Raw genomic sequence first — 14,320 nt, forward strand, 5'->3', positions numbered from 1 at the left:
ACAAAATATTTGTCATATTTAAAAATAAATATTAAGATTATGTTATATCCATTTTTAAACCAAAAATTTAAGAGAACACTTTTTTAAGAGAAAACACAACTTTTTATAATTACATTTCGTCCTTACAAATTAATATATGTCAAATTGGAACAAAAATCGATGCAAAATACCTATTAACATTACATGTCTACTAACCTTAGTTACTAATTTTAATTATTAACAAAAAGAATCATTTCTTCTATTCAAAATGACGTTTTTAGCGTCCAGTTCAAAATAAAAACGTTCAAAAATAAAAATAGTCCGATTATCTATTAATATTAAAATATTATATCGATCAGGTTTCCGATTGACCAAATAAATTCTTTTCTATTAATTAATCTTTAAGTAAGGTATTGGTCTAGATAAAGGAAAATGAATTTGAAAAATGGCAATGGAAAATTTAAAAAGTGGGGTTGAGATGGGAAGTTGGTGTCCGAGTGGATCGAAGTCATGATAGCTCAAGTGGTAGAACAGCGGCGTATTTAACAGATGGTCGTGGGTTCGAATCCCGCTCGTGACAGTGACTTTTTTATCTCAACCAATAACTTACTTTAAGATTAATTAATTGAAAAGGATTAAAATATTATTTTGAATGGGTAGTTTTTCGTAAAGACGTTAAACATTATTGACTAAATTAAACTGTTCTTAGCATCGAGAATTCAAATCGTTACTGGACTGGATTGACATATGTTGAGCAACTAATGAGGTTGTCACTGCCTTACAAGGATTACAACTGATGGTGAGACTGAATCCAAATTTATGCTTCCTGAGAAAGGGGAAAGCGGATCTGTATTACGGCAAGCATGAGAGGGAACATGGTCAAAAAAATGTGCAAAGCAGGATCGACCAGCGCCCTGTAAGAGCCCTCTGACCTGCGGTAATCACAGCTTCCTGACTAGATCAGGATGGATCATCACTCACGTTTCGTAACAGGTTTTTTTCTCGTGATTTAACGCGATCCACACCCACCACTGTTGAATTTTAGAACAGAGACTACTGCAAGATCTTAGCCCGACCGTCAGCAAATCTGTCTAAAAATTATTCTACCGTAAAAAGAATAGGTTAATTTTTTTTCAAAATCAATTTCCTAGTGAAGCAAAACTAGTAATCACCAGGTTTTCATCTTTTAAACGAAACTATAGCTTTATAGTAATTCTTATATAACAACATTAATGTATAGAAAAGATAAATTATAGGATATTTTAGCAAAATGTGTGATTCACTCGTTTGGGGTTTAGTAACTTATAAACATTCAAGCCCAGCGAACGATTCATCATGATGAAACAAGCGAAGATAGGAAATTGATTTAAATGAGCCCCTCACAGAGTCCTTACGTAATGGAGTAATTAATTTAAAATCAAGGCGTTATAAAAATAAAATACGACAACTTTTTTCTAATAATTTCCGTACGATATTCAAATAGGAAACCTGGCCAGGACCTGCCAGACGCATCCTGGCGAAGGCACGCATCGCCCGAGGGAACCATTAGTCGGGTCAGAGGTTAAGAACTTTCTAACATTCTCTTACCGGAAAGCTACCGGACCTTTATCCTCATCGTTATCATTATCCGGCCTGTAATTCTCGTCTAATTCAAGCCCTATCATCATCAGCACTTTAGGCCGAGCTTATTGACCAAACCACTCAATATACGAGGTTAAAATTTCGATTTCTTCCTTATTAACGGTATAAAATGGAAAAAAGTATTTATTTCTAAAAAAAAGAATTAAAATCGTGCCAATAGCCAAGAATGTAGGAACGAGACAAATTAACTGTTGAACTGTCTTCAGATGTCTTCTTAACAGCTTATAAAAAAAATCCGAGACAACTAGATTAACGTCATGTCTATCCAACTTATTCTTCATTAAGTGAAAGCGAAAATTTGGTCACGCTTAAGAAGTGAAGTCTACTAATGTACAAGTTACCTAGATAAAAAGAAATTATGCAGCTGTACCGACGAGAATGTCTCACAATAGGGACCAGAAAAATTTTCCCCTTCTACAATATATTTGGAGGGAACGGGTTTTATTTTTGAAAAATGCCACAACACAAACTATTAAACAAATTAAACTATTAAAAATAAATCATTCAGAAGGAACGATTAGGCCCAGAGGACTGTTTTCTATTCACAGCGTATTTGGATTTTTCAAATTTTTTTAAAAATTAATTTTAATTTAATTTGGTGGTAAAATATCTTAAATCTAGAAAGTTGGATATTTTTTAACTAAACACAATTTATTTTTATGCTATATATTTCAATTGATATCGCATTTCGAGCCTCGTCCCTGGTTAATATTTAGCTGCATAGCTCTGAAGAGGGGCCAGAGTCGTGACATTAACAATTCAAATGTATGGCATGAAAATAAATCGTGTATTTAGTCAAAAAAAAAAAAAAACCAACTTTCTAGTTTTAAAATTGAGTGATGAGTGGAAAATTATGAGATTCAATTTTATAAAGATGATTATTCAGAAATCGTGAGATGCGATCTGGTGTGATGTAGGTTTCAGAAAAACATTTTCTTTATCGTGCCAACGTTTCGATCTTTATTGAGATCATCTTCAGGGCCTGGGATTTACAAACATTGTTTAAATTTAACAAATACATGTAGCATGTGGTAAAAAGTGAATTAATACAATGGAAAAAATATTTTTTGTATTCAATTAAAAATATTTCTACTCACTCAAAGTGTTTGTTGTGTGTTGTTGTGAGTAGAAATACTTTGATTGAATATAAAAAATATTTTTTCCATTGTATAAATTCACTCTTTTCTATATCCTACATGTATTTGTTAAATTTAAACAACGTTTGTAAATCCCAGGCCCTGAAGATTATCCCAATAAAGATCGAAACGTTGGCACGATAAAGAAAATGTTTTTCTGAAACCTACATCACACCAGACAGCATCTCACGATTTCTGAATAATTATCGGTTAACGGTCACTAATCACCACACATTTATAAAGATGTAGGCTTTACGAAAATATTCGCGAAAAAATCTTTCTATCAAGGGTATTTTACCACTCGGATGGTCACATTCCGCCAAATTTTATTGTATGATGATATTCTGATAAAGAACTTTTAGAATTTTTTATCTTCCACTGAAAATCGTAAAATTATGAATATAGATGTGTTTTATTTTTATAAGCGATGATATCAAGCCTGTCAAACCGTCTTCAAAAGTAGTCCATAAATAACAAGCCCTGCTTTAAAATTTTGACAAATGAATAGACTTATTTATATATTTATTTGTCCTTTAGCTTGATGTTCTACAGCTGTAGAGAACAAGTTTAATCAGCGTGAAAAAAATTAACCTATAATGTGCTCAGGTTATTTTAATGGGTGAACAGTTTGCATTAACGCGAACACCGCAGAAATGAAAGTAACATTTTTAGAAAGGAAGTCCTGTCGGTTAAACAAACCCGGCCCATTAGAACGGGCCCCAAGGGTACAGGGGGTTGCCAGGATAACAGGCGTCCTGTCAGGGGTGCGCCTTATTTGTCCAGCTGAAGGCTGAGAGGTAGACCCATAGATTTGTTCCGTTTGTACAAGAAGATGGAATTACGTTAATCACACATATAATTCGCAATCCTCACGGTTGACAGGAGCACACGGCAATTAAATTACATAATCTGAATGCACTTCATTCGTGAGGCGGTCCACTTTCTCAATTTGAAGTACGAGGTTCTTGGAGACCGGAACATAATAAATATTATTCCATTAATTAGAATTTTTCCTCAGTGTACGGCCTTAAATCTGAAGGTGGACGTTCATTTGGTACTTGCAAGAAATTGATACGATGGCCGTAAATGTTAATTATGTATATGTCTCTTGCATGTATAGAATTTATGGTAAGGAAGGTCCTGTAGGCCTTCGTTTTCAAAGAGGGACCTTGGTTACAATTTCGTTCGTTAAGGATTACGACTTGCTTGGAAATCTGGTTCGTCCAAGACCGCCTGGTACGTTTAGTATTGAAATGTCAACATTTTTCTTTTAGGTGAACAACTACAGAGAGAAATTAGACGGACCAGATTATGTGACAACTCAACTAACAACTATTTAGTTAATCACAGCATCTTTAACTTAAATCAACTGCACAAGTCGGCAAAATATCAAAAATTGCGGCTTTTCAAAAAAAAATTGAATTATCAAGTGCGCTCCTTGGGTTCTGTTGAGGTGGTTGTAATAGTTTGGTCGTTTCATTTTAGTCTATCTATTGTTTTGGTCTGGCAGACCGTTTAAGCTTTTCGCCGCATATTTAAGGACCCGTGTAAATAAACAATTACAAAAATGAAAGCGATAAACTGAACCTCATTTGACCAAAAATGATCGGTACAGGTACCAAGGCTAAAGTGGGTCCCAGGTCATAAGAGAATTTCAGGCTGCTATGAAGCAAATAAATACGGTAATCTTGGAAAACTAAACAACACAAATACTGGAAGAGTAAATCAAACGTGAGACAAGAATATAGAATACTCGCAAAACCAACCCAATTGGGGAAATAGCAATTACTATTAAGGAACTATTAACTGGTGAACATGTTTCAGTAAACCACCTTACAAATGGAACTATAAACAGATAACCAATGTCGACTATGCCTACAAGACTCATAAAGGGAAGAACATATCCTATAGAACTGCCCCGCAATAGCTAAGTAGATAAACCGTTCTTGAGCTATGTAGATCTAGATGCCATACGCCTAAGAAGAATTTCTTAGCTTTATTTTAAAAAAATAATCCAGAATAGCCAATATCTGAGATTGAAAATAGAAATTCTAAAGAAAGAAATCGATAAGACTCTAAATGGGGTAAAAATATCTACAGCTTTATCAACCGGGATCTACAACGAGGTAACGCATTACTGAATCAGTTTGCAAAAAAAAATTATCCACCCTAGCCTAGTTAACTGGCCCACCAGATCCTCAACTCTCCATATCCAGTATGTCAGCGTGTTCTCTCTCCATTTTGACTTTTTTGTACGATTAAATTTATATATGTTTGAAAGAGACAAAGGGCCTAAATTCATGGGGTTCTCTGTATATTTTTCAAGGGTAAAGTTTTTGTTATGGTATAGAATTTTTGTATTTTGGAGGTTATTATTCCAGAAGAAAGATGTTTTCCGGGTTTAAAAAAGTCACTCCTCTCCTATAGGTTACGTACAGGCAAAGGTGGTACACGGAACTTTGGAAAAATGTAAGCTTGATCAATGTTACCAATTAATCAACCTTTTTATGTAAGGTTTTGGTTGAAATGAAAAAAATAGTGTCACGCGCGGGATGCGAACCCACGACCTCTGCTTTTTCATTTCAATAATTTCTTACATAAAAAGGTTGATTAATTGAAAGAAGTATTTGGTCAATCAGACCACTAAATATAAAGGATGACCAATAAAGCAATTTTTAAAGAAATAGTAACCATTTTTTTTAAATTTCGATCATAAATAAAAAAAACATTGCTAGTTATGTTGTAACTAAAGTCTCCCCGTGGACAGCATATAATAAAAACGTTTACAATAAATTTCAAAGAGATAAAATTAGTGGATTTCAGTAACATCCAAGTGTCTATGTCACGTGTTGGTCGTAAAATGGCAGAAGATAAAGTATCATCTCGTGATCTTTCTCAAGTCAACATTTCTCTCAGCAGGACGTGCAAGTAGCACGAGTTTCATTCAATTACCTAATTTAAGATTAAAGAAACAACGTCAGCGATATAATCTTGAAAATTCCTTATCGCTTTTGTTATCTTTATTTTTCACATTTAATAATATAAATATATACATATAAATTACAACTTAAATGATAAAGAAATGGGATAAAATGAATAGAACGAACTATTTAAATTATTCTATGGGACAGGATGTTGGTTCTCCTCAAAATTTATGAATAAATACTAAAAAAAGGATCACATTTGATTGGAAGATTTCATTTGACACTGAACAATTCCACATTTATTCTACTTTCTATATATCTGCGATCTTTTATGAAAACATAATTTCAGTGTTTATTGCTATTTAAATTATTTTGAAATATTTCAAATTTAGACATTTCATGGGATTCAGAAAAAATTAACAACCCAAGAAACATGTTATGCAAATGGTCTGCATGAGCAAATACATATAAAACATCCAACTAAAAATTGCGTAAAACTGAATCCGGACAACCTTCCAAACGAGAGGACAAGCACACGATCTAATTAGAATCGAATTTCTGTTCATTGTACATCCAGTCGGTGACCATGCATCCCACGACAAATCCATTTTGTTTTGACGAGAAATATTAATCCCGTGTTTAAAAACCAGATAAGCTCTTCTGCTCCTTTAATTTCACAACGCACTGAGATTTACTAGGGAACGTTACTCGACCCAGTTAAACGAAGTCGAAGATCTCTGAAGAGAGCAAGAACGAAAGTAAACACCTTGAGAAGGACTTCTGCTTTCGTATCACGTTGCAACACCTGTTTTTATACGGTTCACTCATTGCGCTAACTGTCTAGGAACGGCCATTGAAGTTTACAATAGCGGAAAATGTATAAAGGAAACTTCTATTTTCATTACGTACTAGGAAGAGTAAAATCGTACATCTGAGATGTTTCGTTGATTTTTGAACAACATTGCACAATAGTTTCTTTATATCAAGCCAATCATAAAATAGGTTTAAGTATGTACAAGAAAAGATCGTGTAAGTATTGTTTTATTAGTTAAATTGTGATATAAATGAAAAATAATTGGCATTTTGATCAATTATAAAATTTAGTCTAAATTAGTGTTGAATCACGACCAATATAAGGCGGATGGAAAAAAGAAATACCTCATTGCTAAATTTTGTGTTTTTGCTAAATTATTATCTAATAACAAGAAAAGTTTATTATTGTTATTATCCATAAACATTTGACCAAGTTAATAATGAAGTTGTTAAACCATTAAAGTAAAAATCTACTGGGCTAATTTTTCAAAATTATTAAAAACCATGACTATTTTTAACAAAATGTACATACATATTCAGAGCAGTTAGGATTTACGATCGACACCGTCCGAAAACCTCTGAAGCCAAAATTTTTTGAATTTAGCAAAAATTCCCTGTGTTGCTTAAATTTAAACTATTACGATAGACAATCTAAGAATCGTAAATGTAAACCAAATTTTTCTTTGGGAAGAAGGGAAAATCTGAGTGATTTTTAAGCCCAGCAACGTATTCTGGGTCCGTCCAATCTTGCTCTCTAAGTGGATTTTCCCCAAATTTCTGTTTTATTTTCCGGTTGTCAACATGTTGAAACAGAAAATATCAGAAAAGAAAAATATCAGAGAATATTAATTATTGTCTTATTCACTGTTCTGTTCATCAGCCTCATTAAAAAAAATTTGTCATAAAATTTTAATATTGATACTTGCGAGAAGTTAGATGTTTAGTATACACATTACTTAGTGCATTAGTATTAGTATTAAGTTCGTACATTGACTGTTAGATAATTATTTAATATCTTGACTTCATGATATGTATTTCACGATTATTCAATTATTCCAGGGCATAACTGGAAAAATTCGTACACCAACCCTTCAGGATTGCGATTTTAAAATTTAAGACCCTCTTCGGTACAAATTCAATTTTTTATTGTGCTTATATTTAATAAACTTTTTTAAATTTTTTTGACTTAATACACACCTAAATAATTTACTGGAATTTGCGCTTATATTATTTGGCCAAAACTGGACTTACTCAGGTTTACCCCGAGGGTGCAGTTTTACATATTGACTTGAAAATTTAGTCTGTTTTTCCCTGTTTATTTCATACATTATGGACCCATAAGGGGTATGTGACAATCAATGAGATAATTTTATGATATAATATCCTGAAAAATAGGACTATTAGAAAAATGAAGTAACGATTTATATAAAGGCGAGCAATTTAGAACTTTTGAAAGTGTTTACTCCCTATTTTTTCATGTTATTTTTATTGTCATAAACTTAATCCTTTACTATACCCCCAATTTTATTTGACATTTATTTAATGAAGATAACATTCAGATACAAATTCTTCGTCTATTGCGACACTAGTGGAAATTTACAGCCGCCGAAACCACGCGTGGTCGGTGAATTTGAAGAGGAGGGAACACTTAATAAATAAATCGGATTGTACGGAGGTGGTTTGAAAAATTTGAAAGTAGCAATACAATCCTGTAAAGGGAGCAAGGCTCAGAGCGACCATCTGTACTGAATAGCAGGATTCCACGAGGCGGTATTGTAGGCCAGTTCAACAAAAAAACGTTCATAGTAATCAAACGTACTAGGTTTTGTTAGACTCAAGTGTGAATCGCCACTTACACAATTTAGGGAAAGTGAAAGAACATACAGAAAGTTCTACACGAGGTCGACTAAACACATAAAACACCTGAAAAACTCTTATAAAATCCAAACAATAAACGAGTTATGAAAAGGATTGTTGCCTTTGGGTAAAATTTAATTTATTCACACAATTTTGGATAAGTAAAATATGTATTTTTACATTTATTTATTGTTCATTTTATTTTATTATATATGTATGTATTTAAATAAAAACTATTAAGACAGACAATCGAAACGTCCAAATATTAACCAAGTTTTATTTATGGAGGGCGAGAAAATCTATGTGAATTTCCGTACCACAATATTCTGGGTCCGTTCAATTTCCACAAATTCTATTTTGTTTGCCATGCCAATATAGTGGATCAAAAATCAAAATAAAAAGTTTGAGAAAAGACTCGTTGCCTTTGTCTAAAATTTAATTTATTCATGTGTTTTTGAATAAGTAAAATATGTATTTTTACATGTATTTATTGTTCATTTTACTTTTATTACATATGTATGTGTTTAAATAAGAACTATTAGGGCAGACAATCAAAACATACAAATGTTAACCAAGTTTTCTTTATGAAGGGCGAGAAAATCTATGGGATTTTTCGTTCCACAACAACATGGGTCCGTCCAGTTTCCACTAATTCTATTTTGTTTACCGTGCAACATAGTGGACCAAAAATCAAACATAAAAAGTCTGAGAAAAGACTCGTTGTCTGCGACAAAGTGAATTTACTCGCGAAATCCTAAGACATCGGGACAGTTGATAGACCGAGGTCAGCCTGCTACATCGTGCTTTTAATTTTGAAGTGGTTTATTCCAGAAGGGCGTTCTGTAAAATCTGACCTTTCTATAACTGCAACGATGTTTTGGCGAATAGAAAAATTAAAACGATCACATTTTCTGAGCAATTGTTCCATTGAGAAAGACAAATTTAGAAGTAGAAGAAACTTTATTAACAAAGTTCTGAAAATAATTGGTTCTAAGTATAACTTTAATTTTACCTCTTGAAACAGTCATTTCTAACACTCTGATTAAATTGTTATTGATCGCCTTGGATCTAACTGAAAAAATGGAAAGTCGAAAAACATAAAGTTCGTGTAACTTAACGGAAGTTAATAACAAACTTTACAAGATCAAAAACTATTACCCTTGCCGGAAAGAAAGTAAATTGTTTAATCGTTGTTATAGCCGTACTCTTAAGGACTCTTCGGTCTTAAGGTCATTTGCGGCTTTCGCCTTAGCCGATCGGTCGTGACATGGTTCAAGATCAAGGTGGGAAAGCGCTAATGACCGTGAACGTGAACACGCCCTCTTGTTTTTAAGCGTTCCCCCTTTTTTTTATTTATCGGCGTTGATCTTACGGGATTGATACTATAGGAAACGGGTGAACAGCTACGCAAATGTATCCTAAGAGTTAAAATGATACCCGTATCGCCCAGTCTGTGTTATTACCCCGAGGAAAATCTTGTCCACTCACCTTTTCCATTTGGGTACCGTCCGGTTTGATTCGAGTGGGTTTAATGGTCAAATGTTTTAAAACGCCTTTATGCATTTATTTTCTTTTTTTAAATTGAACTCGGGGTAAAGAAACCTAAGACATGCGGCAAATGTTCTTGGGTGTCTTCCAAGCAAATGCCTTTAGAGGTTTTATTTTATAAAACGAAAAAATAAACGATAAAAGCGTGCCTCTAAACATGTTTCAATGATGTGTACATGGGATGACTAAGAAGAGGATACGAACGCGGGATCATCGATTTTAATCAGTCGGCTTTTCTTGTTTAGATCTAGTAGGAGAAAACGATATAGAGGATCATAATAAATAACAATAAATGACAATAATAAATGACAATAAATATATACAATTTCCCAAAAACCAAAAGACGCTTTCAGGTTAAAGAAATCGTTTAAAAAAAACCATTACGGATTCGTTTTAAGCACTCATTTTCATATCAAACAACAAATGTACATGTTTGGTTCGGATTTGTTTTCCTATGTTCGAAGTTCTACATAACAATGCCCAACTTCTATGGATTTTATCCAAATACGTTATGAAAACCATTGGAAAGATGGAAAGAAAAATTGTTCATCTTCAGTCTGACAACAACTTTACATGTTATCACTTATTGTACAAAAACACCACAAACATATTATTTTGTATCTGCGATTCTAATTTATTTACGGTGGCTTATGATATTGCATATAGTTTAGTAAATGACTGTAACGTTCTCGGAAGATCGGTGGAGCCATTTTAAAGTTAACATTTTTGTGAATTTTGGGGGGAAAACCTGATGCATTCCGAAGGCAAAAATACTAAGAAAAAAATATTTTTTGATTTTCCCAAAAAATTCTAAGATGGTGCAAAAACAAATGTCAACTTTGTTTCTTCCTAACAAAATATGTTCACTTTTTTTGCTAAGTAATCACTATGTCAAAATTGTATTTGGAAACTTGTCATAGCACGGGTTTCATTGATATTGAAATAAATAATTTACGACCGAGTTATGTAGCAATATGGCTAGGATATTTTATAAGCGGTTTTTGCAACTTATTGTATCTAAAATTGTAGAATGCAATATTTCATACTAGTTTCTTATTGTACAAAAAAATCCAAATCTATATTATACAATAACCTTGAAATATGTGCACAACGGTGATCCCGTCTAGTCTAAAATAAATAGAATTCCATACCAATTATTTAAATCAAACTCATTGATTTAATGACGTCTTTTGTTAAAATATGCAGTGTTATTCATATAATTTGATTTAATGAGCACTACTTTTAATTAAAAAAGAAGAAAAAAAATGTGACAAATGAAACATAAGAAGACCAATAAATTGTTGTGCTTTGAATATTATTCAGCACGTTCATACAGTTGAGAACTAATTTTTAAAAAAATGAAAGTTTATGATTAAATCATCCTCTATACAGATGGACAATGAACAGTTTTAAATCGTTATTGTATTTAAAAGGGCAATAACTATGTAGGTTTGAAATTCTGTATAATTATTAAGTTATAATTATTAAATTAATAATTAATATATTATTGGATATTATTAGTTAAAAGTATCATAAGAACATTTCAATCAAGTTCAGGTTATTTAATGCTTGAAGCAGGCTTTCCAATTTCCAAAACAGCAATATCTTGAGATTTTAAGTTTTAAGATGCAATTATGAGTACCTAATTTGTTTTTTAAAACAACATTCCTATATGATAGATGAGAATTGTGTTTCTGAATAAATAAAATATCATTTTTATTCTACAGCTAACGATTTAAATGTTTCAGGTTTATGGTCAATAATTTTTGGACTAGAGTTGAAAAATGGAACAAGTTTTGGCTCTTCTATCCTTCCAGCAAAGGAAAGAACTAGACGCCTAATCCCATACATGACGTTTTATATAGCAAATAATCAACAGTATAGGCCTGGAGTCCAGAACAAAGAGAGACCTTATGTTACTTATCAACAACAGCAATATGCCATCCCAGTTCTAGCACCACAGTATTCGACCAGGCCTGTAAGTTACTCTCCAAGATACGTGGTCCAGCAGCCTTCTCCTCTTACTAAAATGATAACCCAAAATTACCTGGCAATTACCAAGCAACCAGGAAATGCTCGACTTCAGACAAGACTTAATTTCTATCAGCCACAATACGTTAAAGATCCTCATTACAAACAACCAGCTGAGGAAGTGCCAGTCCAATATATCCAACAGACTCAACAGCAATTAGAAGAACCTGTACACCCTCATTTTAAAGAAGCGCCGGTACAGTACAAACAACTACAAGTTGTTCCACTGCAATACAAACCACAAACAACAGGAGAAAAATATCAATTCCAGGACCAAATCACTCAATACAAACCACAATTACAAGACCAGGTTGTACAGTACAAACAGTATGAGCCTGTAGAGTACAAACCTGAACCTAAAGTTCAGTATAAACCTGCACAACCTTCACCTTTCAAACCTTCACCACAGTATGATGAACCAGTTCAGCACCATCACCTTCCCCAATCTGATCAATATAGCACTCAACACATAGAAGACCAGTACCAACACCAATTGGTAAGTAATATAAAAGGAGACCTTCAACTTCAACCAGAAAGCTTGAAACCAGCTCCAAAACAAGTTTTTTTGGTACGTCCACAATACAGACCTCTGCCGACTCAGGATTCAGTAACAATAACTCAAAGTCAAGAGATTGACATAACTCCAGCACCTCCATCAAAATACCATTCCACTTATCAAGCTAAGCCACTATCAAGTTATCCGATAAGTTATCAACAGCATGACTTTCATAATGAAGAGTCTGAAGATGACAAACATTTCAACAGCCTACTTGAAGGTGTCTCACTTAGCCAGTCTCTACCAGAAAAAATTACCGCACAAAATTTAGATTCAAGTATTAAAACACTGGCCAAATTACTGAAGTTGTTACAAAGGGCGAATGCTTTACCACATTCAGCTAAAGAACTTGCGAGGACATTTCCAAAACCAGTTGAACCAGGGTATCCAACTAAGGTGAATAATCTATTAACTACTACTTAAAGAAAAAAAATCTAATTCTTTTATGTTTAGCTCAAAAAGAAACTTCCACCTAAAGATGATAAAGGAAGTACTCCTGGACAGGCAGGAGTCGACTACCCCGCTTATGATGAAATTCCACATACTTCTTTCAGTTGTAAAACCCAACGTTACAAAGGATTCTTTGGTGATCCTGAAACTGGCTGCCAGGTAATACAATAATCACACAAAAATCCAATATACCAATTTTAATTTACTATAAAAATAATTTTATCTGATAACTGTAACAGGTGTGGCATTACTGTGATCTGAACGGAGGCCAGGCTTCATTCCTGTGTCCAAATGGAACGATATTCTCACAAGTTGCTTTAACGTGTGACTGGTGGTTTAATGTAAAATGTGAATCGACCACTCAGCTTTATGTTTTGAACGAAAGGCTTTACAAGTATATTTTGCCCCATAAACCAAAATTCCCAGAAGATTACTCAGGCCCACTGGTTGATCATTATCTCTCACTTAAATTTGATGAAATAGAAGAAAAAGTAAGATTTTGAATAAAAAATTTAACCGTGTGAACAGAAATGATTGTTAACATTTTAAATTGGAATTTCAGAACAGGAATAAAACACTGAACGCTAGCGGAGAAAAAACATCTGATGAATCAGAAGAACAAGAAGAAGAACTACCATTTTCTTTGGACATAACTTCGGAAAACAAAGTGCGATCTGTTTCAAAGTAATAATTTATGAAACAAATTTAAATTATGAAACCTGTGATGAGACTGGATGAAAATTTACAATGTGTACTTTTATGTAAATGTAGTTGTTTCTTTTTATTTTTGTAACTTTAGTGGCATCGTATTTTAAAATTCAGATGTTTTAAGGCAAATTTTCTTAGGTACTGCTAGTCAGTTTATTCCAATTAAAAATGGTCTGGAAAGAAACTAGCAAGCTTATATGCTCAAATATATTAGTTTGAGAGTGCCAATGATTACAAGCCATATCAATATCCTACAAATGATGTAGATTTACTATTAGTGAAGCCACAAAATTGTAAATAAATATAAAATCAGTAATTGGAAGCAAGAATGTAAAGTCATACTGAATGTTCAATACACGAATACCGTGCCAAATCTTTTATAATGGCACAAAATCTTGCTGTTTCCACCCTTAAAAATAATGATGAATGAATAATAATGAATTTTCTCCATTAGGTTTTTTTATTGTTTAAACATTGCATTGTAGCTTTCCTACAAACAAGTTTTACTTTTTACTTATTTAATTTATTATTTTTAATTCTTAGATTTTTAATTTTTTTAATGTATAACAGAAAATTAGATGGCCAAATAATGTTAGCGCCATTAAAAAAAAAAGACAAAAAAATTGCCTACTTATCTCTCTGCATTAGCTATATAATATAAAAAGTTGTACATAAAA

General features: G+C 32.9%; 2 protein-coding genes across 2 annotated transcripts in view; one reads left to right on the forward strand and one right to left on the reverse strand.

Moving 5' to 3' along the window:
* The window catches only part of LOC106662139, a 53,394-nt gene extending 39,086 nt beyond the window's left edge, over window positions 1-14,308 (forward strand). Inside the window, exons 2-5 of the mRNA XM_014385962.2 lie at window positions 11,647-12,881; window positions 12,939-13,094; window positions 13,175-13,426; window positions 13,498-14,308. Of these exons, the coding sequence (XP_014241448.1) occupies window positions 11,647-12,881; window positions 12,939-13,094; window positions 13,175-13,426; window positions 13,498-13,623 (1,769 nt within the window). The 3' untranslated portion in view covers window positions 13,624-14,308. The remainder of the gene's footprint in view (window positions 1-11,646; window positions 12,882-12,938; window positions 13,095-13,174; window positions 13,427-13,497) is intronic.
* Window positions 1-14,320, reverse strand: part of LOC106662138 (tudor domain-containing protein 1-like) — a 182,837-nt gene that overhangs the window by 163,629 nt on the left and 4,888 nt on the right. The gene's annotated exons all lie outside the window — the stretch shown is intronic.

Source organism: Cimex lectularius, unplaced genomic scaffold (genome assembly GCF_000648675.2).
Source record: "Cimex lectularius strain Harlan isolate CLEC.00 unplaced genomic scaffold, Clec_2.1 scaffold19, whole genome shotgun sequence".
Lineage (NCBI taxonomy): Eukaryota > Metazoa > Arthropoda > Insecta > Hemiptera > Cimicidae > Cimex > Cimex lectularius.